The sequence below is a fragment of the Fusarium poae genome, chromosome 2 (genome assembly GCF_019609905.1).
Source record: "Fusarium poae strain DAOMC 252244 chromosome 2, whole genome shotgun sequence".
Lineage (NCBI taxonomy): Eukaryota > Fungi > Ascomycota > Sordariomycetes > Hypocreales > Nectriaceae > Fusarium > Fusarium poae.
This window is the reverse complement of record NC_058400.1, coordinates 6222547-6249521: the sequence shown is the minus strand read 5'-3', so window position 1 is coordinate 6249521 and position 26975 is coordinate 6222547. Positions and strand designations below refer to the sequence as shown.

Genomic DNA, 26975 nt, shown 5'->3' with positions numbered 1-26975 from the left:
TAATAATCCACCCTTTCGCGTCTTTACAATTTTCCCATCGTCGGCAAAGTGAGTCATGGTGATGTTCCTCTTTCCAATCTAGCGTTAATTCCATCATCTTTCTTCTTTCAAGATAGTACCTAAAAGTGACTCACTTATCTATCTCTTCACCTTTGACCGCTGTACAAGTGTGCCGTGTCCGAGGGTGCGCACCTCGGCTTTGCCAAAGCCCGAAATGGCCCGGGAAACGGCGAGTCCTTCAGGTTGGTGACCCCTGTAAGCCGACCATTCTTCGGTGTCAGCAAACAGTTGTCAATATCATCAACATCAATTTCCTGGTTTAGACGCTTTCCGAATTCTGTCAGAATAAACACGTGAAATTTCAGCGGCGCAAAAAAAAGTGTCAGGTAATTTTTACTGAATACAAAACTAAATATTTGTAACTGACTACTATACTATAGTGGTGCGAAAACAACAACAAAAAACAAGGGTCATCCTCATACTATCGTCAACCTAAAAGCCCAGTGACATGATGCATCAAATACACTTTGTTGTCCCTAACAATGGCATCATCTCAAGCCTTGCATCTCAGTTAAACCGATGGTCCGACCAAGGGACTTTCATGCCCATAAACGACGTGCGCGATGACTTTCGACCTGGTTCTGGCCTAGGTTGTCCCGGAACACCAGGCGCGTATGGAACAAACTCAGGTTCAGGTGAAGTCTGACTTGGCGGCGTAAAACCCTCCAACGGCGGGGATGAAGACTGTACCTCGTGCAGCGGTGTCTGTTGCCTGCCCGGCTGATAAGCTTGGAAAGCATTCGCCAACGATCCAGGTGGAGTTGAGTGCCGCACGTTGTCTCCCGATCCAGGCTGGTATGGCATGTACATGGGTCCCGAAATCGGCTTCCTTCTGATCGGCCCTGGGGACGGTGCTGGTGAGATTGGTCCAAGTTCCGATTGGCGTCTGAGTAGCGGATCATGACCATAGTCAAGGATGCCTGTGGCGGGACTGTACAAGTTTTCAACAGGCGGGAAAAACGGTCTACCTATGGGTTCTTGCGCAGCCAAGCCATGAACTGGAGCAGCTTGTGGTTCTTCGACAACGATCTTCTCAGCATGGAAATCAGTTGCCGCAGGATTGGCTGTTACAAGCGGTGTATCTGGTGGGAGTCCTCCATACACGGAACTTCTTCTGCTTTCGTCCTTGACCGGCGAATCTGGCGCAGGAGGATCATCGTAATCAAGCTCTTGTCCTTGGCTTTGCACACTTCGAACCACTGCAGCAACACCAGCATCACCAGATTCCATAGCAACCCTCATGGCATCCATCAACTTGGAGACATGATTAATCACTACCGAGGTAGTCTCATAATCGTTTGAGCTCCAGGCTTTCTGCAATGCGTTGCCACCATCCTGATCCACGATCAGGACGTCTGCGCCGCGATCGAGCAGGAGCTCTACTGACTCGTGCTCACCTTTCCCAGCGGCCAACATCAGCGCCGTGTTACCAAAGATGTCTTTGTGGTTGATGTCTGCTCCAGCGTCCAGAACTAGCTTCAGACACTCTTCGGAGAGATAATAGGCCGCCTCAACCAGAGGTGTCGTGTCATCCGAGCCACCTATGACGTTGACGTCGGCTTTGGCTTCAATGAGCTTCTTGAAAATGCCGTTATACATCTTCTTTGCTGCGCCGATGATGGGATATTTGTTACTACCTCCTCCAAGGTTAGGGTCAGCTCCGTGTTCGAGCAGTACGTCGACAATTTCCTCGTTGCCACGCTCGACAGCTGCTTGTAGTGCTGTTCCTTCAGGCATACCGTCGTGAGTTGCGACTTTGTTGATTTCAGCTCCGCGTTCCAAAAGGAGTTTTACCACTTCTATATGGTCCTGCGCGGCAGCGGTTTGGAGAGCAAAGCCCTTATCGGAATTGATGTCAGCGCCAGCATCAAGAAGCATCGTGACAATATCGATCCTGCCGTCGAATGCCGCGGCTGTCAGGGCATTCCCATACCTGTCGGTCCGCCTGGTTAGCATTCTATTCTTTGTTACTATCTTTTAGGGTACTTACACCTCACCAGTTGCATTAGCACTGGCTCCGTATCTCAGTAGAATTTCGATAGTTCTCTTACTCTCGAGATCTGTCGCTTCGTACAAGGACTCATCCAGAGACTCTGAGGAGATACCACCTTCGGTATACTCCCACATAGCTTCAAGAATGCGTATTTCATCATCGCCATCAGCTCCCTGCGCTGTGAAAAGGAAAGCCTTGTCACAGTTCAAACCAGGGCATTTTTCAAGGATCATGGCGACAATATCCCAGTGACCCTCTGCAGACCTTGTCGCTTCATACAAAGCGTCCTGAATGTTCTCTTGGGATTGCTCGAAGTCATTGAACAGTCTTGTGAAAGCTTCTGTTCGACCCCATTCTGCAGCTGCGACAAGCGCAACTCCATATTCCGAGGAAGGCAGTTTGTCAGAATATTCGCTTATCAGAAACTCAAAAACCGACAAGTCAGCTCTCATAGCTGCTAAAGCCAGGGGTGACTTGATGTTTTCCTCATCATCCCCATCGTCATCACTATCTTCGTCCTCGCTTTCCTCCTCTTCATCCGCGTCTTCATCTTCCTCTTCGTCCTTCTCGCCGTCTTCTTTTACAGACCCAGAATCATCGCCTTCCTCTTCTGGGCTCACTAGAGAGACGTTGTGGGCGACTAAAAGTTTTACGGCCTCGGTGTTTCCAGATTTGATGGCTGCACAGATCACGGCCCCAGATTCTGAGGTACTAGCATTTGGATCCGCTCCTCGTTGAAGAAGCTGTGCCATGATCTTGACGTCTCCAACTTCTGCTGCCATCCCCAAAGGAGTCATAGAATCCAACTCCTTCCCTGCCTCGATTTCGGCTCCTCTATTGAGTAGCTCCTCAACGTTTTCGGACTTTCCACTATAGGCTGCGAAATGAAGCGGTTGGTTATCAAGGTCATCGTAAGTGTTCATATCGCCAGCGTAGCCATTGTCCATTAGTGCTGAGACAAGATCCCTGAAGCCAATTGCGGCGGCAACATGCAGTCCCGTAAGCTCAGAACGATGGAAATAATCAAAAGCCCCCGTCATTCGGTTGTGCTCTGTCAACCAGCGACGTCGGATCTTTGAACCACTCTCCCAGAACTTCTCTTCCAAGCTAAGTGCTTCGGCGATATCGGCCGTGGCTTGGCCAGCATGGTCGAGCCAATATATGACTGCGTAGGCTAGAGCGATGTTCCTGAGTCGGGGTGCTTCAGGGTCTTCGTCCTCGCCCTCTTCGTCCTCTTCTTCGTCCCCTCTTTCGCCATCGTCAGAGGATTCAGAAATGTTGTCCGGATTGTTCTCATGAGCATTCATGGTGGCAGTTGCTCCATGATCTTGGTCGTACTCAACCTCTTGTGGGCCAGCTACTGATTCCGCGTTACCTTCAACTTCATCCTCACCCTCTTGATCTACGTTGCCTTGTGTTGTATCCGCAACCTCATCATTAAATTCATCAAAGGCCTCCATGATGTGACTGAACGCGCGAAATCCGAGAATTCCGTGCTGTAACTTGATGCCATCTTCTGTGAGGCCTAGTAGCTTGTGAGCGTTCTCAAGAAGATGGACCTTGACCACCGGAAAGGCAAAGCAGACTGTGGGCTCGCCCCCTTCGTTTGTTTTCAGTACGATTAGTGGCCTGCACTTGATCACGAGATCGTGAAGCTCAGATACTTGCTCGTTTGAAGACTGTAGGCCAGCAAGAAGGCCAAGTTCTGCCTCAGTTGGGTCTCTGTACGTGAGAACCAGCACACGCAGCATCTCCTTGATCTCACCAGCTTTGGATCGGTTCTTCTCAAACACGTCTTGCCATGCAGCATTGAGGAGAGAATCTAGCTCTTGTGGGACCCTTTCAAGCAGACGACGGACTTGGAGGTCGTTCTCATGCTGGGGGATATCTTCAAGAGAATCGCACGTGATGTCTATCCATTGCGTGTTCTGAGCTCGTTGTCCGATGACGCTGCTGGTGAAGTACACAAGAGCCTTGCTATAACTCTTGTGCTGGACTAGTTCCTTCACCTTCTTTTGTGCATGCTTTCGAAGCTCCAACTGGACTTGGTCACCATACTTCTCATCTTCGAGATCTACCAGCCGGACCAAAGGCTTTCGTAAAGCCTGGTCGATGTCCCAAGACTGGCCGCTTGTGAACATCCATCGCACGAGTGGACGTCTTCCACTGCCATCATGCTCAACTTCCGAGCCTAAAAGACTAAGTAAAGTAGCAGTAGACGCGGCCTCGGGAGAGATGGTCTCCAAATTATTGATGACAAAGTACATTCGTGCCCCAAGAAAAACATCATCCGATAGAATATCCTGGAGTACTTGCCAGAGGTTCTCTACAGTCAGTAAAGCTGCTTTCTCGCGGCCTGTATCGCGGCCTTTCTTCTGCAGTAAGAACTTGGTGTGAATAGAAGCCAGCGGTTGCTTAGAGATGATCTGATGGATCAGAGACTTTAACAACACCTCAGCTGTATCATACTCTGGTGCCTTGTCGCAGAAGAAATAAGCAAGGTAGACCTGCGACGATTGTCGATGAGACTCGACCTCTTCTTCCTCCTCATCATCGTCCTTGACACATTCTTCAATCTTATCGATTGCAGACAAGGCTGCGCTAGTCTTGCCACGACCATCACGACCGCGCACCCATAGACAATCACATTTCTTGACAAGAGAGACATCTTCTGCCTCTTGAGGCTTGGCAAACCATCCTATGAACTCAGGCTCCTTGAAGAACCAGGGTGAGGTTGCAGTATTGCGCTTGATAGCATCCCTCTTGTTCTTTACTGATGCGCCTTCCAGTTCTCGTTTTGCCTTGTCGATAGTTGCTTGGTCCACACGCCGTATCGCATTGTGTCGATTTTTAACTCGTAGTCCTGAACCGTTGATCAAACGTCTCAAAGGACCTCGAACCAGCATATACTGGTCATCCTTTGAGCTCTTAAATTTCACCAAGTCCCTGTGGTTGGCAGACAAGCCCATCGTTTCCATCACACCATCTAGAACGGCAGATTCTCGAGTGACAAACTCACCAACCTTTTTGGGAAGCGGAATATTAAGAGCTTGGAGAAACTGGGGCATGCCGCTCAGATCTTTGATCGTAGTAGGGTGTTGTTCATAGAAACCGTATAATTGAATCTTGGGGTCTGTTTTGATTGAAAGCCGAATGAACTCTTTTCGAAGTTCGTTCAAGTACTCATCATCGGGTCTCATAAGCTCTAGTAGTTTGGAAGCTGTTGAAGCGCTTCCCTTGTCTCCAACATGGGAAAGCATTTCTCCGACGTGGGAAAGCATACAGGCCAAGGATGCAGCTTCGGCACCTTTGAATGGGGTTCCAAAGAATGCGCAGCCAGCTATGTTTTCAAACATGCCTGGGAAAAGGTCTGGTCGAGAGGCGGCAATACACACGGCCTATTGATTGTGAGAAATGAAGTCATAATCTGAAGCAGTTTTTCACACCTTTGCAATGACAAGTCCTCCCATACTGTGTCCGATGAATGTGATGGGTCTGACCAAAGCAGAATTCTGTGCATGGTTAACCACTGCAATATCTGCTGCAGTTTGGAGACCTACCTCTCTTTTCACTTTCAATCCTTCAAGTAAAGTCTGCGCCAAGTTCCCGAGGAACTGCTTCACCTTGATGGCCCCGGTCCATGAAGACTCGGAGTGATAAAGAAGGATACGGGCATTTTGGAACTCACGAGCAATGCCATCTTCATCACTCACCCAATTAAAATTGGTGTCAGCGTGCTTGAAGCTCGTTACTGGGTGAGCACCCAACCCCGAAACAAAGACGATACTATCCACAAGTTAATCAAAGCTCTGCGTTGCGAGCCAACTCTAAAGACTGCTTACTCCATGTCTGTCTTCTTGTCAGATGAGGGGCCAGGGTAAATCTGCTTTACACCCTGCTCAACATTCTCATAACCCTTCTTCAGTTTGGGAGCGGCCACCGGAGGAGGGCCGCGCCTCGTTGCGGATCGACGAATAGACATTTTCGTGGTTTTGTTGTTTTTTCTCGAGAGAATGAATACCACGGCATTTGGTGTTTTGCTGACAGGCCAGAGGTAGAGGAGAAGCAAGTCAGACTGTTTGTTGCTAGGCGATTTTTAGTATGGTGGCTGAGTGGCACCATAAGGCTGTTATGCTATGCTACCTAGACATGATGGGAGTCAGCAAACGGATCAACTTCTAATTTAATTCCAGGGTGTAAAAAATAACTGGACAAATGACACAGCCTTAAGCTGACCGGTTTGTTCTACTTTTCCATCCATCTAGTGGCCCTAGTCAACTCCGAGTCTGGGCTTGTTTCAATCTCAGCCCCCAAATCCTGGCTGAAATTAGGAGGTCATCTGGATACTGTACCCGTATCAGTACCCACTCGCCATCTTTTCCCTCTCTCTGTGAGAAGTGTCCAAGATAGGATTACAAATGGTTGTAATAGGGTGTCAGATGACTCAGGCTCTCGTGTATATTAGTAACTACAACGAAGACTTGTAAAATACCGTTGAATTGACAGGCTACAGCCAACTCCTCTTCCAGTACGCTGGATGAAAGGCCTGCACGGATTGCGGGACAACCCTCTTTTCCGCGTGCAACCAAGAGATCCTTCAGCGTAGTTTAGCCAATCGTAGCCTCATTAAGCTGATTTAACCGCCAAGGATGATTGCTTAGCCAGCCTTGTGACCCTTGCTTGGTAAGGATGGATGCCTTTTAATTTCCACCTTGCCATTCATTGCTTTTTGCTTAAGCGAGCTGAAAGTGTTGACATCAACACTTTCTTGCCATCGACAGAGGGGAACGGGCTATCTATCTCTCTTTATTGCCGTCTTTCCCAGAATCTTAAATCCTACTCTATCGTCACAGGTCAGCCTGGGCACAACATTAACATGGCCAGCCCGACCCCACCATTTACAGTCTGTATCTTGGAGAGGGACTTCCTTGGCACCGCTAATTCCTCATCGAAAGAGGACTTTGGCAGCCTTCTGCCGGCGAGCGCTCGCTTCAACGATGACATTGTGACTCCAACGTCGGATCCCAACTTCCTAGAACGGGAATTATCAGTTTCACGACTGACCGACGTCCAAAAATGGCTCTGGATATGTGGACGTCTGATGCCGCCTCGACAACTTCATCACCAGAGGCTCATCTCTCGAAACATTATCATCAGCGAGCAGGCTGAGCTCCACATGGTCTGGTGGAGAGATCGCATCTTTCTCAAGCCCATGCCAAAATACCTGCTCGACCCAAACTTCTGGGCTGCCAACATCGTCCATACAGCACATCTCGATGACGCGACGCAGTTCAATCTTGATGCTTCTGCTCGGGGATTTCTCTTCTCGTACACGGCACTAATCGCGTACAAGAGTGACTTCCGCATCGCTAAAGAGCATGGTTTGCTTCCTGAAGAAGTGACTTGGGAAGGCTGGAAGGCTTTTGCCGCTCAGATTCTTGAGAACCATCGATATGATCGCGTGAATCCACGCTATTGGTACGGAGAGCTCCGATTAAGCCGACTCAACAAGATCTACGCGTTTCGAAAAGGTTTCTTGCTGCGCGGCTACTCAAGAGTTGCATCTCATACTGTTTATGGAGATCTCATCCGAGACAACTTTTCAGTATTGGCAGGTATCTTGGCTTATGTTGTGATTGCGCTCACAGCAATGCAAGTAGGGTTAGGTGTTGATGGCCTACTTGAAGAGCCAGCATTCCAGAATGCCAGCTACTTCTTGACCGTGTTTGCGTTGATTGTGCCATTAATAGGAGCTGTCTTTATTTTCTTGATCGTTTTTGTTATGATTGTTAGCAACTGGAAGGTCACAAAAGCGTTTGAGAGCAGGAGATTAAAGAAGATGAAGGTTCAGCTTTTGAGGTGACGGGAATAATTTACATAAAAGGTGTTGGGCGTTACAGTTTTACCAGATAGATGAAGATAATGTATAGAAGCCTACAGAGAGTCTCCTGTTTATAACGAATTACTGATGATCATCAATCTTGGTGTGTAAATTAGACCAAAAATAATGTGGGAATAAACATAGTTGAGCGGCAAAAGAAATGATCACGCTGGGGATCGAACCCAGAATCTTCTGATTCGTAGTCAGACGCCTTGCCATTGGGCCACGCGACCGGTGCTTTTGATGAAGGATAGGACTCGTAACGGTCATTACATTGTCAGGGTTCCTTTGATCACTCTTGTGCTGTTGAGTCTATCCTTTTTAATCATTGACAATGATGCCGGTAATGTCGTGGATATGTAATCAACTGCTGCAGAATATGTCGGTGGGCTTCTGGGTCTGTGGACGGCCCGCCATGTTCGTCTGCATTGCGTTGTCAATAGGTGTCGTCGTTCTGAGTGAGGAACTTGTCGGCACGGATGGATTCGCAACTAAATGACATAAGATCAAGGTACAAAAAGGAAGTAAAAAATAATCCAGAGGCTATGCTACTATCAAATAAAGTAGAAGAAATAGGAATAGCACGAGTTGCGATCCTTCCTCAATGTCAAATGTTGACAATCAATGTGCTGTCGTAGGGTAGCCCTTGTGATGTTGAGGAGTAGGACAGGTGTCTTTTGAGCCAAGTTGTCCTGGAACGGGGTATACTCATCCCTGCTTTAGTGTCCTCCCACAGCATAGTTAGGCCCCACTGATAGTGCACTGATAGCGAGGGGGAAAGGAGCGAGGTTGCTTCGGTCGCAAAGAAAACAGGCACGTGTTCATATTCTTAATTTGAACTACCTACTAATCTAGCAACCTGGCACAAACATCTAATCGGTTTTGCTGGTATCCGACTCCTCGCCCATGCGTATCTTTTCCTCTATAATAAAAGCTTCTTGCTCCCTCGCACTCTTCTCCAAATCTAAGAAGGACCAAATTCCAATTGCGCTAACCAAACTCAAAGCAAACAAGAAATAGAAGGGGGCGCTATTGTTGGTGCCCCCTGGAGTCGCATCGATAATGGCACTGCTGATAAAAGGCCCGATGAAGCTGGATGATTTGCCAATGATGTTGAAAAGAGAGAAGAAAAGGAATTCGTGGCCTCGAGGCGTAACAGAGCTGATCATGATTTGAGAGTAGCTGTACCATGGACAAACAAAGAGTCCATAAAAAGCTTGGTACAGCCAGATCTCCCAGACATTCTTGAACCCGAACTTGTCAGTCCAGTTTCCAATCATACCCCATCCATCCAAAAGGATAATGAAAACCATGACGGCGTTGAACATGGCTTTGACGCTGAGGTTGAACTTCTTCTGAATTAGCCAAAAAGCACCAATTCCAACAGCTTGCGCAACAATGCCGACGATGAGAAGATACGTCAGAGTCAAAGTCTCGTAACTGACAACCTGATTTTGCAGTGTGCCGATAACTGTCACAGTAGTGTTGAGGGAGTCTCCCAGCAGGAAATATCCAACAAGGTAGATCAAGCTCTGCTTCAAGTGCCAGATCTGGGTGAGAGCCTCCCAAAGCTGCCAAAATCCGACTGTAACAATGTTCAAGTGATCTGGAACCTTCATACCGGGACGCTTCTTCTCAAGGATGAACCAGGGAATTGAGAGTACAAGCCAACAAGCAGTTGCAAATGCTACCAGCACGGAAAGACCCCAGTTGTTATTCTCTGGACTCTTGTCAACCTTGACACCGAACATGACACCCACGATCATGGCCAAAATGACGACTTCACCAACGGATTGGATGTAGAAAGCGACGTTGCTGAGCCTACTCCTCTCCATTTCGTCCTTTCGATCCATTTCCTGTTGTGTGATGTCACCCGACTCGAACTCTAGTGCTGCTTCCTTCAGCTGAGGTGTGTTTCGTGCCAGGGAAGGAAATGCCGCTGTCCAGTATGTGAGAGTCATCTGGTACGCGATTAGGCCAACGATGTACAGGCCTGTCGCTGTCTGCCATTTACTGGGTTCATGAACTCCCAGCCAGCCAAACCCGATTCCGTAAGCCACGATTGACCAGACCACCAAAATCCATCGTCGTCCAGTACCGAAATCTGCATATGCTCCGATGATGAGGAAGAGAACGGCTTGCAGAGCAAAGGATATGCCATTGGCGAGAAGAACGATACTGTTGACATCACGTTCCCGACCAGCGAAAGATAAGAGGCCAGTATCTTTGGGAGCCGCTTGATCAAGTAGGTTCTGAAAGGCTGTTGGTCCAAAGTTGAACAGGGCAAGTCCATTGGCACCGATGTAGTAGGCATACCAGCTCCAGATCTCCCACTTGGAAGTCGTGGGCGTATCACCCTCTGCCAAGGCGGGCATCACAACGCCTGCGCTAACATCCTGCTTGACGGGGCCATCATGCAGGTCGTTGGGGTTTGTCGAAGCTGGATCCGGATGTGAGGCCATTCTGAAAATGTCGTTTGTTAAAGAGAGAAAGTGAGATGTTAGATCAAGAGGCTGAGATTTCTCATACAACGAGGGGTTTTATTCTTCAACGTTGCAGTACAGATGCCGTGTAACCGTTTGTGTGCTTCATGATAGGTAGATCGCTGTTTTAAACGTTGCTAGCGTCTGATGGTTAACATTATCGCCCCATAGAACGGATCGCATCGCTCCATGGGGTTAGTGGTCGGAGATGATTCAAGTGGCGGAAATAGATGCATGATGGTTGTCATTTGCTCTTTAAAATTGTGTGTTGAGGAGAAGTCAAAAAATATTCTTTTTTCGCTGAGGTTATGCCACATGCTGATGTGATTGTACTCGGAGCCTTCTAAGCTATCGCGAAACTCTGATTGCTGATGAATTGTTGGAACGTTTATCTCACTTCTGCAAGGTTAACGCCGTCATCCGTTATGCACAAGGTTAAACTTCAGATGTATATATAGGTGTTTCAAAAACTGATAATATCATCTAGTGTACCTGTAAAGTGTCACGTAGAGACTGGTCAAGGAAAAAGCAAAAGGTGATGAAGAATACAAGTCAATGTCTGTAAACTAACGTTGCCAAATTATATGACGTTAAACCGAACTGAAACAAAATTCCCAACAAGGTAATCTGACAAAAACTCCTAGGTGAGATATCGATATCATGCGCAACCATCAGACTTGTGCACTAGAGTGTTGGGATCCTCAGCCTGGATGTAGCTCTGCTCAAGCAAGAACTTAACATTGCCCAACTCTCCAGTAAAAAACTGCGCTCCAAGACCAGGCTGACCAAACCACGGCGCAATAGGTCCTCCAACCACTGGAAGCGGCTTGATCACACGATACACATGGTAGTTGTACGGGAAGTCGGGTGTGTTGGGGTTTGTGGCCAGATTTGATGGAGGAAGAGCTCTCTGTGAGTAGGGAGCAGCAGCTGCAGAGATAAATGATCCTGGAATGGTGTTAGAATTGATAGAATGGCTAGTCGGAGGTGATTGACTTACCATATTCGCTTCCGAATCGGTCTACAAGTGTTCCGACAGGAAGAATCATGCTTCCATTGATGGCATTGCCGTCAGCATCAAGTTGGAACCCCTGCTGAGGTTAGTAAATAGCTTGTTTTGGAAATCATGACTGACTTACGTTTTGCGGTGGGTACCTATAGTTGCCCTTCTCATCGGTCCATGTCAAGAGAAACTGAGCTGGTGTTAGACCCCCGAAACGATTGTAGCTCTCGACAAAAGTGCTCAAAGGTAACTTTTTAGGGAGTCTTGAAGGACCGAGTCTGGCATCACGACAGATGTATTCTTTGGAGTTGGAACCACCATCACGTGTGCCAGTACAGTCACAAGCGGCACGCTCCGCCAGAATTGGATTGGGGAGAGCTGAGACTGTAGAAAGGCACAGCAACGATGAGAGGAGAAATGAAGGAAGCATTTTGGCTGTTGTATCTTATGATAATGGCAGAAAAAGAAGTGCAAAGGTCGATTACTTTTTACAAGAGTCGCTGGTTTAAGCAAGGCTTTATATAATAAATACATTATGTCCTCTGTACAACCAAAGATCTTACATGTGGTTGTTTGTCTGTTGTGCCTCGAGTGATCTGTGATCTGCATTGGGCCCCGCTGTCTTTCAGGCGGTCAAAGCAGTATTGTGCTAAGTGAGCTCAGTGTTGCACTCACTAATGCAAGGATGATACGGGCCCAAGCATGATGGTCAGCAAACGAACCCATGAAGCAAGCAATTGGAGATCAGCATGGTCAGAGCAGTTGCCATGGGATTGTGATATGACAGCCATTGCTTTTTCAGCTGAAATGCAGAGGCCCACGAAGTGCCGACCGGGTTTATTATCGCATCCCGCTCCCGCTTGTCTCAGTCCCGGGTGCAACATTAACATTGAGGCTTGCACACTGTATCCGTACATTCCCTGCAATACTGCAGGTTTAGGTCCACCATCTTTTTGCGCAAGGCATTGGGTTAGCCAGTCTATGAGAGAATGAATTATTGAGCTATTGAGTTTAGATCGTATCATGAAGTAGGAGTGTCAATTCAGCTGTGATGCATCAGCACTACTGTTAATTACATGCTGACAGAATATCGGTGTCATTTTCCATTCAGCTGCGGTATGACCGTGAGGCCCTGCAGGAGCTGAATCGTGCTCGTCGGCTACAGAGGGCCAAGAATTTGGGTGGCTGGGTGATCTGGCTTGGCACATTTGTACCGCCTCTACCAACCTCTTGCGTTACTCTTTGCATTGTACGCCGGAGCACTTTACGCATATCAGTTCCTGGGGCAACTCGGGTGGAATCACTATGTTATACAGTGAGCGCAACATGTGGTGGTATCCAGGGATATCCTCAAAAAGAAACCAGCAAAAAATGAGACTATTTGATGAGACTGGGACTCGAACCCAGGAGGATTGCTCCACCAGGAAATTGGTGTTAAGGTTAACCTTAACCTGGCGCCATAACCAACTCGGCCATCTCACCGATGTGCTTGCTGGCGAAGTACAAAGAGGATATCATATCCTCTACACTAGCATCACCAGCTTCCTTGGAGGTTCAGCGACTGATTTTATTTACTACCGATCGCGATGGAAGACGAATGTCGACTTCCCTCAGCTGTAGCCTTCTACCAGACTAGCTAGGATCTCTGCAACAGACCCCTCTGATGCTCTCCTTCGCATTCTTTGGCTTTCATTTGTCCTTCTCCATGAGTTTTGTGAACAAAACCTTCATACCAGCCCAAATCTCTTCACCGGACTTGACGATGTTCTTGGGTGGAAGGACGAACCCATCGCCCCTCAATCTTGCAGGTCGAAGCTCGATGCCCCAAGCTAGTTCGGCCTCAGCAACATCATAGACCCAATCGCTACTGCCGCCAGAGGTTTGGTAGATAGTCTGACAAGTAGGGCCGTAGTCAAAGTATGTCCCCTCATAATCTTCAATCGCGCTCGCTACCTCACCTGCCAGTTCCATCTGGTAGTTTGTGTTGGTCGCATTGAGATCGCAGGTGTAGCCATAGGGCAATAGGATAAGCTGACTGTAAGAGTGCCAGTCAATGTAGGAGCGAATTCCTGTCTTCTGTGCAATCGCCATGGTGTGGTTCGTCAAAGCCTTGATCTCTGGTGTGTCTCCGGGCTTGCGACCTCGGTACGTCTCGTTGCAAGGATCTGTGGAGGAGCCACCGGGAATATCCCACTTGTAAGGCCAATTTCGGTTGATGTCAGTGCCCACGCATGTCTTGTGAGCGCCCTTCTGGCGGTTCTTACGCCACAGGCGATCAGACTTGGTGGTGTAGACAAAACCTAAATAGGTAGCCAAGTTAGAACGCTTGGACGTTTGTGCAGAAACCGTTCGAACTTACCGTCAGGATTAACGATTGGCAGGATGTAAAAGTCATGACTATCAATGATAGATCGAGAAAGTTTGTTTTTGTCATGATAACCTTGAACAAGCTTCCAAGCCAAATACTCAACTGTCTTTGATGAACATTAGACACAATCGTAGCTGCGATGGGGAAACAGAACTACTCACCATGCTGCTGATCCATTCGCGAGCATGCACATTTCCGTGCCAGATAATGGCAGGATTCTTGCCTTTTCCAGCCTTCCCCCACAGGTGAATGCCTTGAATGTCTCTTCCCTCTACGCTTTTGCCAGTAGAGAAGACCTCGGAGTTCTTGGGGAAAGAGAATTGAAGATCTTTCAAAAATTGGGTGTGCTGTTCAAAGCTGTGGTAGGACTTGAAGTAGGCCTTGTCGGGTTGAGCAAGCCTGACACGGTCATGAGTGCGCGCAGCTATTAACCATTAGCTTGTCGTCAGTCTGTCAAGGAAAGGTGCCTAACGGCTTAGCTTCTCAAAATTTCCCTCCTTGGCAAGCTCTTCGCTCATGTTCTCGATGAAAAGGGTAGAGTTTAAGGCAAGGCCTTCAAAGGCGTGGATGCTAGTCGGGTGGACCGCAACTTCGATTGTGTTCTTGTGCTCGCCAAGAGGAACGTGATTGATTCCGCTGAGAACATCGGTGACATGGCCACGAGACACATGGGAAGTGTCAATGGAATACCCCTTCCAGTTGTTGTAGGTCGCCATGCTGCAGGCGAGAGGCAGCAAAGCTGCGACGATGATGCTGAAGCGCATGTTGAGAGGCTGGCGCAGGGCTCAAAGAATGATGCGAAGGTGGTTGGTTGATAATTGAAGTCAAAGTTGAATGGAAAAAGATTGAAATATATAGTTTCTTATATGCTCTAATAATTGCGAGTGGGCAAGGAGAGCAAGATTATATGATCACAACCCCCGTGAATCACTGACGGTGCATAATTAAGTCGAGTTCAGGCAGCCGCCATCTCGCATTTGTATTGGGAAACCTGGTCTTGAGAGAAACTATATATAAGCTTTTTGGACAGTTTGCGCGGCCGCACATATCAACCTTGTTATTGAGAAGCTTGATAGAATCTAGAAGGTCTAGGTCAAAGCGGAAAGGTCGAAAAAACATAAGTCAATACAATTGCCTAGACCCCTATCCCGTGCATAGCCTATTGAATAAACGGTAACGACCGACGGGGCTGTTTCTTCACGAGGAAATTTAGCATGAGTCACGACAGGAGAGAGGAGTAACTCCTCTCCGGTGCGTAACCTGGACACAATTCTTGTAGATATTCAACAACAGCACGGTCCGAGATACGCACAAGCTATCGAAATAGGAATTTGTCACGTCGAAATCCTTTGTCAGAAACATTCGGCGTTTCGAGGTCAGTTGATTCGATTGAACCGTGACTGCCCGCCGCTTAAACACTTTCCCGTGTCACCATGGTATCCTATGTGCATTCACCTCTCTCCCAGGTCTCATGAACAAGTGCAGCCATCCGGTCCCAAACTCGTCTTGGCAGTTCGTGACCCACGTCGTCCCATAGTACATACTCCACATCGCAAGGTATGGCTTGAACAAGGGCCTTGCCGTGAATCTCCCCAAATGTCTGGTCCCTTGCAGCTTGTACAACCGTTGTCGGGCACTTGACCTGTTTGAGGGTATCTACTCCTGGCCAGCCGTCTTTCTCGTGTGACGCAGAGCCATGATTCGGCCCCTTGCTGAATAGTGTGCCATGCTTGTACTCCCGCTCCACGGTTCGTGTAACCAGATCCTCGACCTCCCTCCTTTCTGATTCATCTGGTTGGGTGGTGAGGGCGTCATACATCTTCATTCCAGACTTGATAGCAGTCTCTTTCACATTCGGAAAACCTGTAAGCATGGGTTGGAAGCCTAGATCAAGTCCACCTCTGATGGGTAGGTCAGGACTGACACCCGGAGATGTAAACATGAGCGTGAGGCTTTTGACTTGTTGAGGTTTACGCGCAGAAACAGTATAGGCTACGGGACCTCCTTTGCTAACACCAACGAGATGGAAGCCTTTGCCCGGATCAGTGAGATTCAGATGGTCAGCAAGTAATTCCACGTCCTCCGCCATGTCCCCGATAGAGTACCCTGCCGGGACTGGAAACTCCTGCGACAGACCAGTGTCTCTTGGATCATAGCGTATCACAAAGTATCTCTTGCCGTCTTCGCTTAATTGCAGCTTCTCAATTAGAGGTTCGGGCCATGACAGCATGGAGCTTGCGTTGCCTGGGTACCGGTTAGAAAGCAGTAAGTAGCTACCGAAGAATAAGGGTCTTATTGTTACCAGGAATGAGAATAATGGCCGGGTCTAAAGGATCGCCGAACGTCTGGTAACATATACGTACTCGGTTGGGAAGCTTGACAAAGAGTTCAGAAGAGGCGTTCATATTGTGATTATCTTTTAGCAGCCAGTTATAGAAAGGTTAATATTGCCAATAAGGTAGAAGGTCTCCTTGGCGAAGATAAAATTGGTAAAAAGAAGTTGTTGAAGCATGTTTACTTTTTTACGGTGAGCAACAGGCGCAGCGGAGTTGGTGTCAGCACTAACCACTCGGAGAAAGATTGTTGCACCAATATCTCGCATGCTATGTGAAATGAAACTACGATAACAACTCCATAGCTACGAATTGATCGACGGCCTCGACTGGGTCGTCACAGAGCAGATGGTTTTAGCTACGACTGGCCACACACACAGAATCGTTCTGGATCGCTATCAAAATATTTGAACGTCTTGGTTCAGATATTTTCGAAACTATATCCACTGTTATCGATCATGCGAATCGAGGTGTGTCAATTCGATGTCCCCGACTCTAGCAAGTCTGAGCCGCCTCGTTAACAGACCATCTCAAGCACTTCTATATCGACAGAATATGCCAAATCCGTGCCTTCCAATCCCAATCCGACAGCAAATGCCCAAGGTAGTGCATAATATATCTGTTGGTAATATATTAAGCTCTTTATCTTGGGTAAACGGGACAAGTCTCGGGTACAGAGTGATCTAACAGGTTACTAGAGCGCCAATGAACCTGAAAGAGTCAGAACTGAGCTTATCGCGCCAAGTAAGACTCCCGGAAAACACAGTAAGCAGGCTATACTGTATCAATCAACCAATGAAGGAAGGGTTGGTCGATATAAGCAAAATGTCCTTGTTTGATCCATGCCTGACATCAGCTTACAGTCTGGTCTCAAAAGTCTCCGTATATCAAGAGAATTGTTGACATGAATCGCTACGTGACACTTGGCAGCTGAAAAGGAAACCAAATGACCTATAGCATTCCTTTTTGTACAAATTGCCCCGCTTTGCTTTGCTTTTCATCGACTTGCTTTGCTGTCATTACCGCTGTCCGCCTCACTCTTGCAGGTTATCTCGAGAAATTAAATAACTGGCTATTTCTTACGGACTTGACGACTATCAATGCTGTTCCTCATCTAGTGCACCATTCTCAACCAAAATGTCTTCCTCCTACCAACCAAAGCAAGTGACCCAATATGAGGCATCACACCTGGTCGAGTTGATGGGAAATATCAGCAAAACCATCATTGATTTTTCTCTTGATCTAATTCCTCCATTCCAATCAACTGATCTCGTTCACGACAATGCGTGCGGCGCCGGAGTTGTCTCTCAGGCTATCATGGCAAAAATGTCACCATCTGGTAAAGGTCTGCGTATTCAGGCAACCGATATCAACCCAAAATTCGTGATAGCTTGTGAACAAATGGCAAAACTGAACAAGTGGCCTCTAGAGGCGCACACAATGGATGCACGCGTCAGTTTCAACTTGGTGGTGCTCAAGGATGTTGTGCTAATTATGGACTAGGATCTTGATTTCTCGAACAACCATTTCTCTCACTCGTTCAACAACTTCGCTTTCCACTCCATGGATGTTGCTAGGCATGGTTTGAAGGAAGTACACAGAACCCTAAAGCCGGGGGGTTTTACTATGGTATCCGCGTGGAATGGGATGCCACACATAGATGCCCTCAAGCACGCCAATCGTCGGACACGTGGAGAGGATGCCCCTCTCCCGATGCTGCTTCAAGACATTTCCTTCGAGGAGGACCAAATGAAGAAGGCACTGAATGATGCTGGGTTCGATCCTAGCAAGACAAGGATCTATCACAAGGATGCATCTATTGTCATTCCAGACATAAGGCGATGGGCACAGTTGGCATGGAGCTACTTGGGCGTTCTTCCGTCTGGGTGGCTTCAAGGAGATGAAGATAAGTGGGAGGAGGCACTCGATGATATCGTGGAACAGCTTCTTCATAGCGATGGGATTTCCAAGAACGAGAAGGGCGAGACTGTCATGCGATTCGCAGGATGTGTTGCCATTGCTACCAAGGAAGGTTGAAATGAATATTGGTGACTGCTGCTTAGAAGATACCCTGTTAATTGCGTAACGTTAAGGTAGTTATCATTAAGTCAAAAGCAAATTAAGTTCGTCGAGGGCTCTGTTAGGTCCACCCCCAATCATATTGAGATGGAGAAACATTCCTAAGACTCGATGATTTCTGAAAAGGGTATATGTAAACTAAACTACTAAACATGTGTATTGAACGAGGCGGAATTGGATTCGAAAAGACATGAGGATCTAGATATGGGGTGTCTAGGTGAAACTTTAACTTGTGGTTTGTACTTAACTTTATGTAGGGCAGATCCGAGATTTGGCACAACGGTGATGACCCGTTTTTTTATAGGATACAGAAGTAAACTGGGAAGGAAAAGAACGTTGTAAAAATATGGACAATTCAAATGGGGGTAAAACCAGACATGCAGATCTTGAGGAGACAAAAAGTAATTAATCATGCCTCGACACCGGATTGAACGATGGACCTTCGCATTACGAGTGCGACGCTCTACCACTGAGCTATAGAGGCTTTTGATGACGTAGATTAAGTTTTGTGTATATATATTCTCACATCGAAATGAGACCGGAAAACAACGTTACATCGGCTTCTTTCATGCACTTCTTCGCCCAACAGCCAAACCCTTTATGGGAGCTGGTCGTGTGCCCGGCATATTTCCATCGACGCGTCGTGAAGAAGACTCCGCAATCCACAGCCTGTCATCCTAAGAACACAACTGAGCCCTGGAAAAGATCGGGCAAAGACGCTTCTCCAACCGTTTGACCCAACCCACAGATAAACTCTCATCTTAATTTCTGGGACCATTATTGTCCCTGTACAATGGAGAAATACCAGCTGATATCAGTTGAGGGCCAACCACCTTACACATTCGTCGTAGCGTAGACTCCGACAGGCTATGGCGGCGTAATTACCGGCATTTTTAAGCCGAGCAGCAAGCCACACGACGCCCAACTCGGTAATAAATCAACGCTTCATGGAAGGGAATCAATCCCCATGTGCATCGTTAGAGTCAAATTGACGGACCCGCCGAGTAATAGTAAACTCGGCACTCGGGTCACTCCAACGCTGAACATTTGATACGGTACTTACCCTGTTTTCCAATGCACCTATCTCGTGTACGTAATGATTCGCAGAGCTTGTCTTACGAGCTGCTGAAAAGGACTTGGGACAGTGGAGCTATTGTTGGTTGCATCCTAGGTCTGCATGCTGGTTCTTTTTGCAAGCTTATCTCCCTTATTACCTCACAGATATGATCCTTCTGTACCTATTTAGCTGCCAGCTGCCAGCAATCCTGTGACTGCTACCCGAGGCATCACTAACTCCTTCCTTGACCGTGCAACGTGACCCTGCTTCCCTCCTCCACTTTGTATAACAGTGACTGGGCTGGCACATTTCCTTTTTCCCAACACACGATATCCCGACCAAGCCATTGACCCAGTGTCTGTGCACACAACACCATGCTAGGCTTTGGAAAGAAACATGACAGCAACGCTTCTGATGAAGTTCGCCACAATGATCAAGTACACATGTCGCAGGATGATATCCCTCAACGTCCTTGGATTGAAACCGCTCTCCCCGTGTTCGCCTGTGGTGCCGGTCTTTTCTCAGACGGTTACATCAACAATGTGAGACTCAATAGGTCCGTTCGTTTTACTTCTGTGTTTCCTAATGTGATCAGGTGATCGGTTCTGTCAACACCACTCTGAGAAGGCAATATGGAGATGTCTACGTCAACTCGAATGCCTTCAAATATGTGTCTGATATTGCCTTTGCAGGCACTGTTGTTGGCCAACTAGTTTTCGGTTTCCTTGCTGATCACTGGTCGCGCACCAACACCCTCATGGTGTCTACTGTTATTCTTATCATCTTCACTGCCTTGGCAGCTGGATCGTATTGGCACGGGCAACCCGTTGGAATGTTCAACATGCTTACGGCTTGGCGATTCTTTGTTGGTATTGGAATCGGAGGTTAGTCCATTTGTTACAATTGCGAAAAAGAAATGTCATACTTACTGTCCCAGGTGAATACCCAGCAGGTAGTGTTGGATGCGCAGAGTCTAGTGGTCAAATGAAGAAAGGCACCAGAAATAGATGGTTCATTCTCTTTACGAACTCGATGATTGACTTTGGCTTTGTCATCGGCGCCTTCGTTCCTTGTCAGTCTCCTGGAGCCTTCCATGAAGCTATTATTAACCCTTCATAGATGTTGTTGCCGCTGCAGCTCACAATGCCAACTTCGGCACTATTTGGAGGACAAGTCTTGGTATTGGAGTTGTATTCCCTCTTGTGCTGTTCATCCTGCGACTAAGGCTCAAAGAGCCCGAAGAATTTGCAAAGCAGTCGATGAGGCGTCAAACACCATACTGGTTAGTCTTGCGATACTACTGGTTCAGACTCTTCAGTGTCAGTCTGGTGTGGTTTCTCTACAATGTGAGTCTTGATTGAATTCCTGTTATCCCAGTGGCTGACATGTATAGTTCTCTTCATACGCCTTTGGTATATACTCTTCCTCTATCCTTTCCGGCATCTATGGCGACGATGCACCCCTTACAACCGTCTTCGGCTGGAACACTGTCGTCAATATGTTCTATCTTCCAGGTACCTTGATCGGTGCTTTTGTCAGTGACTGGATTGGCCCTCGATACACTCTCATCCTCGGTGTAACACTCCAGGCCATTGTTGGATTCATCATGGCCGGTGTCTATGACAAGATTTCAAGTCAGGTCGCCGCATTCGCAGTCGTGTTCGGCATTTTCCAAGCTCTTGGTGAGCTGGGTCCAGGAAACAACATCGGTCTTCTGGCAGCAAAGACGTGCGCCACTGGAGTGCGAGGTCGGTATTACGGTATCGCGGCTGCGGTTGGTAAAATCGGCGCTTTTGTTGGAACATACGTATTTCCGTACATCCAGGCTGCCGGAGGAAACGAAACACAAAGCGCACAATATCCCTTCTGGGTATCGTCTAGTCTTTGCATTCTTTCGGCACTGATTGTCTTTTTCTGCATCCCGCACATCGGCCAGGACACAATCACCATTGAAGATCAAAAGTTCCGCGAGTATTTACAAAGACAGGGCTGGGACACAGCTCAAATGGGTCTCGATACGACTGATATCGAAGGCAGGGTAACGAGTGACTCCAAGACTGAGGACAAGTGAAGTGATTATATGGAACTCCTAATCCGCTCCTCAGGGCATTAGAATCATTGACTTCTGGAAGCATAAGAGACCAAATTAGTAGGTCATTTTATGCTCTTTAGCCTATAGTTTCTAGACCACTTACTTTTGTACCATGAGACTTAGGAGGCTGAGGTTTCTGCTATCTACCGCCGTACATATTCCGGCACAAAGGAAGCAGTGCGGACCTTTTAACACGCTAAGTTTGTGCATTTCAAAACCATGGGACTGGCCTCATCTAGCACAGTGATTATGTACGAATGATGATAACATCAAAAGTGAGAATCAGATGATCCGCTTGTCCTAACACGCGACGTAACATGGTTATTTGAGTATCATTAATTTTTCTTATTATGGTATATGGTTACTTGTATCCTGTTTGATATCTCATACTCCTGAAAGAGCCCGTAATGCCAAACAACACGACGTTCCACCATCAGGTCAAAACTGTGTCTTGCACAGAATTCCTTCAATATTGTTCCTCGCTGTAATCACAAACGAGCGACACGTTTTGTATAGCGTATTTTCGAGCAGCAATAATATGTACATAACTTGGAAAGATGCCAAGACAAATCAACGGCGGATTCCCGTCTCTTTTCCTGCTTGGTCTAATTTTTGGGCATAAGGACAAAGCCTCTGAAGATGCTGAACAAACACCGCCTGCTCGGGCATTCCTGCTCGACAAAAGGGACATTGATACATATTCATCGAGTTAAGGAAGTCGCCAGGTTGAAGATCGTTGCCCTTCCTTACTCCAGTTCGCTCTATTAGCGCTTTAGCGATGTGCTGAGGGAGATAAGTATGAAGGGGGGCAGGGTGTAGAACTGGATTTGGTGGCTGGACTGGAACTTGGTATGCAGGCGCATGAGATCTTGGTGTCGAGTTTGGTGGTTTGGTACTATTTCCGTAAGAGTATAGCTGGCTAGCGGTATGGGAGTGTCTGTGAGACTGGGTGTTGTAATCAAAGTGTGTCTGAGAGGATGAAGAATGGCTTTGCTGTGTTGCTGTGGCGGGAACGTAATTGCCTCTTCGGAGATGTGGTGGAGGTAAGGGCCCATTTGAAGGGTCACTGTTGTGCTCTCGAGACCCAGGTTTACAAGGCTCCGTTGGTGGTCCGGAACGCGAAGAGATGGCAAGTGACGTTTGACCTTGGGCAGTAAGCGGATGAGGGATATTTGCTCCTGCAAAATGAGGTGGTACTACTGTAGGAGATAGTGGCGCCGTCGAGACGGGTTGAAGTGCGGGTAACCGAGGAGATGGGCGCAAAGGTGGCTGATGTATATGTTCACGTGCAGGAGGCGCCGACTGGGACATGGCAATTGAAGTCTGTTGCGGCGACGACATCGATGGTTGTGTGCGTTGCCAAAGAGTACCAGAGCTAGATTGTGAAACCTCCCTAGCGGTCAACTGAGGTGACGCGCTCGCCGACAGAGGTTGTCCTTGAACGAAGGACCCCGGCCGGGATATTCCCACAAGAGGTATCCGAGGCGAGGAAGCCGTATTCACCGGTGCCCTATGAACAGTAGACCCAGGTTGTGATACTCTCATTGCATACTGACGAGGGGAAGTCGGGGCCCTACTCTCGTGCACGGTCGAGTTGGGAGGAGAGATCTCCATCACTTGCAACCGTGGTGAAGCGTTCACTTGCAACGAAGGTAGACCCTGAGCAAGGGTACCTGGTGGGGGTAAGCTCGTAGTTGTATGTGGTGAAGAGGCTGCTGTGTATGGTCTGGGCTGGCCGTATGTCATGGCGTGGGACCTCGGGAGTTCTCTAGTGGGTTGATGCGGCGAAGGGTGAGCACCCAAGTCTTGAGTGTTAGATACGGCCCTTGGCGCCTCGCCCGCTAACTCGTAAGTAGATGGCAGTGGCTTGGGAGGAGGTAATGTATAGCCTTGAGATAAGGAGCTCGATCGGGAGATGCTCGGATTAGATGGGTTTGGCGATGGTATGGCTTGCAACGCAGCAGTATTGCTATGAGAGACTTGAGGGCTCTGCATATTCGGTTGTCGCGGTGATGGCATTGCTTCCTGGAACGCATGACTGTTTCCCACAGTAGGAGTCTTGAAAATGGCTGAATGCCCCTGTTGGCCGAGCTGAGGTGAAGAGGCGTCTGGACCGAGATTGCCTCCGGGAGGTGGCAATTGAGCGTCGTAACCTGGTTGTCGAAAAGGTGACTCGGCCGCTTCGAGGAACCGTAAGACCTCTCTTGCTGATTGTTGCGCCGCAGATGCTAACTGTTGCGCCGCAGACGGTGATTGTGATAAATGATAGGACTCCGTTACAGAATTAGATTGCCGGTCAGTGATGGGCGGTTGATGAGAAGATGAATCAGCTGGTCTTTCGTATTGATCAGATGTCGATATTGACTGCGAAGAGTCCAACTCAGCAATGGGCGGCATGTCCGGAGATGCAGTTGCTCCGTGACCTTGTACAGAGACGTTGGCTGACTGTTGTGGGGGAGCCGTGGCCTGAATACCAAAAGGCATGATGGTAGACTGAGATACCTCTACATGTGACTCTATTGGCGGCATGATCACTTGCTGTAAACAATCACCTGGGTTCTCTGAAGGAGTTTGATGAGTTGCAGCGCTACGAAATGGCATCTGCACTGGTGCCGTCTCTGCCGTTGGACAAGTTTCGTGATGAGACGTCACTGGGTTTTGCCGTATCGATGTTTCAGTTGCCGGTGATTGTTGCTTGTGCTCCTGAGATGATAAACGAGGTTGTGCAGATGTAATCTCATCCATGCTACCATCTGTGGAATATTGCAGATTAGACTCGTGTTTCGAACCCTCTGTGGTACTTTCAGTAACTTGTGGGATATTGTCGTCTTCCGTCAATGGTGTAGCAGGCACGGGAGCGCTGTGACCCATCTCAGAATTAGAACAACGCCGCTTTGCGTTGCTAATTGCTGACAAACGGCGCATGGCAGAAGCTGGTGTACCCGTTGTCTCATACGATGATTGTCGCACATCACTACCCTTGGACACAGGTCGCGAGTGCACAGATGCTGGTTCACCCATTTGAGCATATGGCGACGGTTGGGAATGTTCTTCGCTCGTGCGAGGAGAAGACGCTGGATATCGTCCACCCAAACCGGCAAATGGAACACGCGGTCGAAAGGTATCGTTATTGGAGTGATTCATACGAGGCAGGCTCGTGGGAATACTTGGTTGAAGATCCTCCGATATAAGGACATTGAAAATCTCGTGTGCAAGACTATTATCATCAGACGAGGTCGGGCTAGGTTGACAATATGCCGGTTGTTGCGCCGCACGCTCAGACTGCGACATGTGTAGTTCAAGGCTTTCGCCTTCTTGCAATAAACTGTCCAGGTCAATATCTGGTATCGGCAGCTGAGCCGAGGCCGACCCCTTCACCACGGCTAGTTGCTGTACCGGAGTCGTCTCCGTCGTAGACTGAATTTCAGAAGATGCCCTTTCAACAGTACCCCTCTCAGACGAAGTTCCGTCGATTATCCTGCGCATGTCTTCAGTCGTCCAGCGATTCCTGTCATCTTGTCGTGCTGATGTTGACTGTGTCTTCTCATTTGACTCGGTCCAATAGCTCACATCGGATTGGGTCGCTAGTTTTGGTTGCTGCGAGGCCGCGTCGTCCTCTGACTCAGTGATTGACTGTATGTCAGTTCCAGTTGTATCAGCAGGTGGCATCTCCTCGGTCAAGTCGTCGCGGACCTCCACGATTGTCCCACTGGGCTCCTTTGTCGTTGAGTGATCACTACGCGGCTCCGTCATAAGAGTGTCCTTTTGTGCCTTATCTTCTTCAGTGTGCAACACTTCCCCTGCTGTCGTTATCACCTGCGACCCCTCTAGAGTATCATCCTTCTCTTGCTCAGGTTCGGCCATATCTCCAATCGAGCCCAGATCCATTTCATCGTCAAATTGGATTGGGGAGTCTGGTGTTTGTGTAATCTGCTCCGGATCGACGTTTTGACCCTTTCGTGCCCTTTCCTGTTGCGCAGAAAATTCTGGCAGCGGTGCCGTGGTTCCTGAAGACTCAGGCGCTGGAGAGTCTTCCATATCATCATGAGCATCTATCATCTCGAGGTCGCTCTCATCTGATTGCTCCAGTGGCTCAGTGTTCCGTGCTGGATGAACTGCGGTTCTCTTTGAAATTTGCTTGAGATCTGCTGCGACTTCCGGCTCGTTAATAGTATCAGGTGTAGCAATATTGGTCTCTGGTACTGCTTGTTCGTCGGTGGAAGGCTCGGCCGAGGGTGAAGAAGGCCCAAATTCGTACACGTCGGAATTTTCGTCGCGGTCAGAATCCCTGCATGCGCCATCCATAGAATCCTGTTTCTCAGACTCGGCCTCTGTTCTTCGTCTGCCTAGCTTCCTTTGCTCCCTCTGTTTTCTCACGAATCTGATAGCCTGGTCTTTTTGTACGATATAGGCTGCCTTATCATCGTCCCAGGGTAGGATCTTGTCTATCTGAATCCAAGCCTGATGGCATTTTTCGGGGAACTTGAAGCCTTCGAAAAAGATAAATGGGTAATATCGTTCTGAGAATTTTGGTCCACCCTCCTCGTAACCCTCAGCCCATGAGAGTGATTTGCTTGAAGTGTCGTACTGGTAACAGGCCGGCAGAGTTTTGAAAATGGCGAGCGTTTCAAGTGGTTTATGGATACCCACGGATTCTAGATTGTGGGGAGGCATAAGAAGGCCAGCGAACCACTGTTTTGTTTCGAACCACCAGATGATGTAGACGTTTCCAGGGACCAAGTTGAGTGAGATATCCTCGTTTTCATGCTGGCTGTGTCGCTGACGGGGGAGCGTCGGCCTTTGGTTGCGATTTTGTTTTGGTGTTGGAAACTCTGGGCAAATCCTCTTGGGAAGAGGTAATTCTGACCGACCTGAATCATCCTTGACTCTAATACTGTGTCTGCCCAAGGCGTTATTCCCGTTTTCCAGAGCCTTTCGTGTGATGGCGTTGTTCTGCTCCAGCTTTTGATCATCACATTCTACGACTTCGATACCGAGACGGTCTATGACGGTGTCATGGCTCGCTGTTAAGATGCCGTGTTTAGCGCGCAAATGTTTCAAAGCGTCCTGTAGCGGGTTGTCATCAAAGCCAATGTCATGTTCTTCACATCGTATGATGTAATATTTGGCGTGTTGTGAAAGGTCTGTGGGTCTGCGCACGATAATGTGCTTCTTAACAGCCCTCTGGTTCTGGTAGACCGCGTCGTAGTGTATTGATTTTCGCGTACTCTCCAAGCGGGCCTGTTTACGGCCGTTTCTGAGATGATCGCTCCTCCTCCTCTTGCGCGTACGCTAAAAGGAAACAAAAGTCAGCAAGGAGAGGTTGAATAACATTGGGACCACGTCAGCAATTCGAACCTCAAAACAACCTTGGGGATTGGCCGTGAAAGTTGCGCCCCCTTGCCTGTACCTGCGCGGTAGTGAATTGGAATTGGAATTGGAATTAGAGTCGGAATTTGTCACCGGAATGGGCGGCAACAAGGGTTGATTTGACTCGTCATCAGTGTCGGCGGTGAGATCAAGAATCTCAACGTCGTCGATGTTTGTCCCCGTTGAATTCATTTCGCTGTGTTTTTTGTTTTTCTCAGCCCCGATCGGCTAAAGAGAATGAGGATCTCGAGTGTGT

The 26975-nt window shown here is 48.1% G+C and overlaps 9 protein-coding genes and 3 non-coding genes across 12 annotated transcripts; 3 read left to right on the top strand and 9 right to left on the bottom strand.

Annotated features, from left to right (window-relative positions):
• Positions 1-567: 567 nt before the first annotated feature.
• Positions 568-6035, bottom strand: FPOAC1_006080 (uncharacterized protein; the record flags this gene model as incomplete). The annotated part of the gene is made up of 5 exons (XM_044850576.1): positions 568-1993; positions 2051-5451; positions 5500-5565; positions 5614-5839; positions 5896-6035. 5 exons carry the CDS (start codon positions 6033-6035, stop codon positions 568-570), a joined length of 5259 nt encoding a protein of 1752 aa, XP_044709288.1.
• Positions 6036-6929: 894 nt separating this feature from the next.
• Positions 6930-7916, top strand: FPOAC1_006079 (uncharacterized protein; the record flags this gene model as incomplete). The annotated part of the gene is made up of 1 exon (XM_044850575.1): positions 6930-7916. The coding sequence occupies one exon, from the start codon at positions 6930-6932 to the stop codon at positions 7914-7916; it is 987 nt and encodes a 328-aa protein (XP_044709287.1).
• Positions 7917-8095: 179 nt separating this feature from the next.
• Positions 8096-8167, bottom strand: FPOAC1_006078. The gene has a single exon. It is a non-coding gene; the product is annotated as a tRNA-Arg (tRNA).
• A 639-nt stretch (positions 8168-8806) lies between these two features.
• FPOAC1_006077 (uncharacterized protein) lies at positions 8807-10396 on the bottom strand (the record flags this gene model as incomplete). The annotated part of the gene is made up of 1 exon (XM_044850574.1): positions 8807-10396. The coding sequence occupies one exon, from the start codon at positions 10394-10396 to the stop codon at positions 8807-8809; it is 1590 nt and encodes a 529-aa protein (XP_044709286.1).
• A 679-nt stretch (positions 10397-11075) lies between these two features.
• On the bottom strand, positions 11076-11850 carry FPOAC1_006076 (uncharacterized protein; the record flags this gene model as incomplete). Its single annotated transcript, XM_044850573.1, has 3 exons — positions 11076-11365; positions 11418-11508; positions 11557-11850. 3 exons carry the CDS (start codon positions 11848-11850, stop codon positions 11076-11078), a joined length of 675 nt encoding a protein of 224 aa, XP_044709285.1.
• Positions 11851-12802: 952 nt separating this feature from the next.
• On the bottom strand, positions 12803-12902 carry FPOAC1_006075. The gene has a single exon. It is a non-coding gene; the product is annotated as a tRNA-Leu (tRNA).
• Positions 12903-13109: 207 nt separating this feature from the next.
• Positions 13110-14552, bottom strand: FPOAC1_006074 (uncharacterized protein; the record flags this gene model as incomplete). The annotated part of the gene is made up of 4 exons (XM_044850572.1): positions 13110-13720; positions 13780-13894; positions 13950-14212; positions 14261-14552. 4 exons carry the CDS (start codon positions 14550-14552, stop codon positions 13110-13112), a joined length of 1281 nt encoding a protein of 426 aa, XP_044709284.1.
• Positions 14553-15229: 677 nt separating this feature from the next.
• FPOAC1_006073 (uncharacterized protein) lies at positions 15230-16193 on the bottom strand (the record flags this gene model as incomplete). The annotated part of the gene is made up of 2 exons (XM_044850571.1): positions 15230-16032; positions 16091-16193. 2 exons carry the CDS (start codon positions 16191-16193, stop codon positions 15230-15232), a joined length of 906 nt encoding a protein of 301 aa, XP_044709283.1.
• A 1065-nt stretch (positions 16194-17258) lies between these two features.
• FPOAC1_006072 (uncharacterized protein) lies at positions 17259-18158 on the top strand (the record flags this gene model as incomplete). Its single annotated transcript, XM_044850570.1, has 2 exons — positions 17259-17573; positions 17625-18158. The coding sequence occupies 2 exons, from the start codon at positions 17259-17261 to the stop codon at positions 18156-18158; spliced, it is 849 nt and encodes a 282-aa protein (XP_044709282.1).
• Positions 18159-18612: 454 nt separating this feature from the next.
• Positions 18613-18684, bottom strand: FPOAC1_006071. Its single transcript has one exon. It is a non-coding gene; the product is annotated as a tRNA-Thr (tRNA).
• Positions 18685-19631: 947 nt separating this feature from the next.
• On the top strand, positions 19632-21328 carry FPOAC1_006070 (uncharacterized protein; the record flags this gene model as incomplete). Its single annotated transcript, XM_044850569.1, has 5 exons — positions 19632-19799; positions 19853-20141; positions 20195-20329; positions 20377-20603; positions 20651-21328. The coding sequence occupies 5 exons, from the start codon at positions 19632-19634 to the stop codon at positions 21326-21328; spliced, it is 1497 nt and encodes a 498-aa protein (XP_044709281.1).
• Positions 21329-21919: 591 nt separating this feature from the next.
• Positions 21920-26911, bottom strand: FPOAC1_006069 (uncharacterized protein; the record flags this gene model as incomplete). Its single annotated transcript, XM_044850568.1, has 2 exons — positions 21920-26641; positions 26708-26911. The coding sequence occupies 2 exons, from the start codon at positions 26909-26911 to the stop codon at positions 21920-21922; spliced, it is 4926 nt and encodes a 1641-aa protein (XP_044709280.1).
• Between the last annotated feature and the right edge of the window lie 64 nt (positions 26912-26975).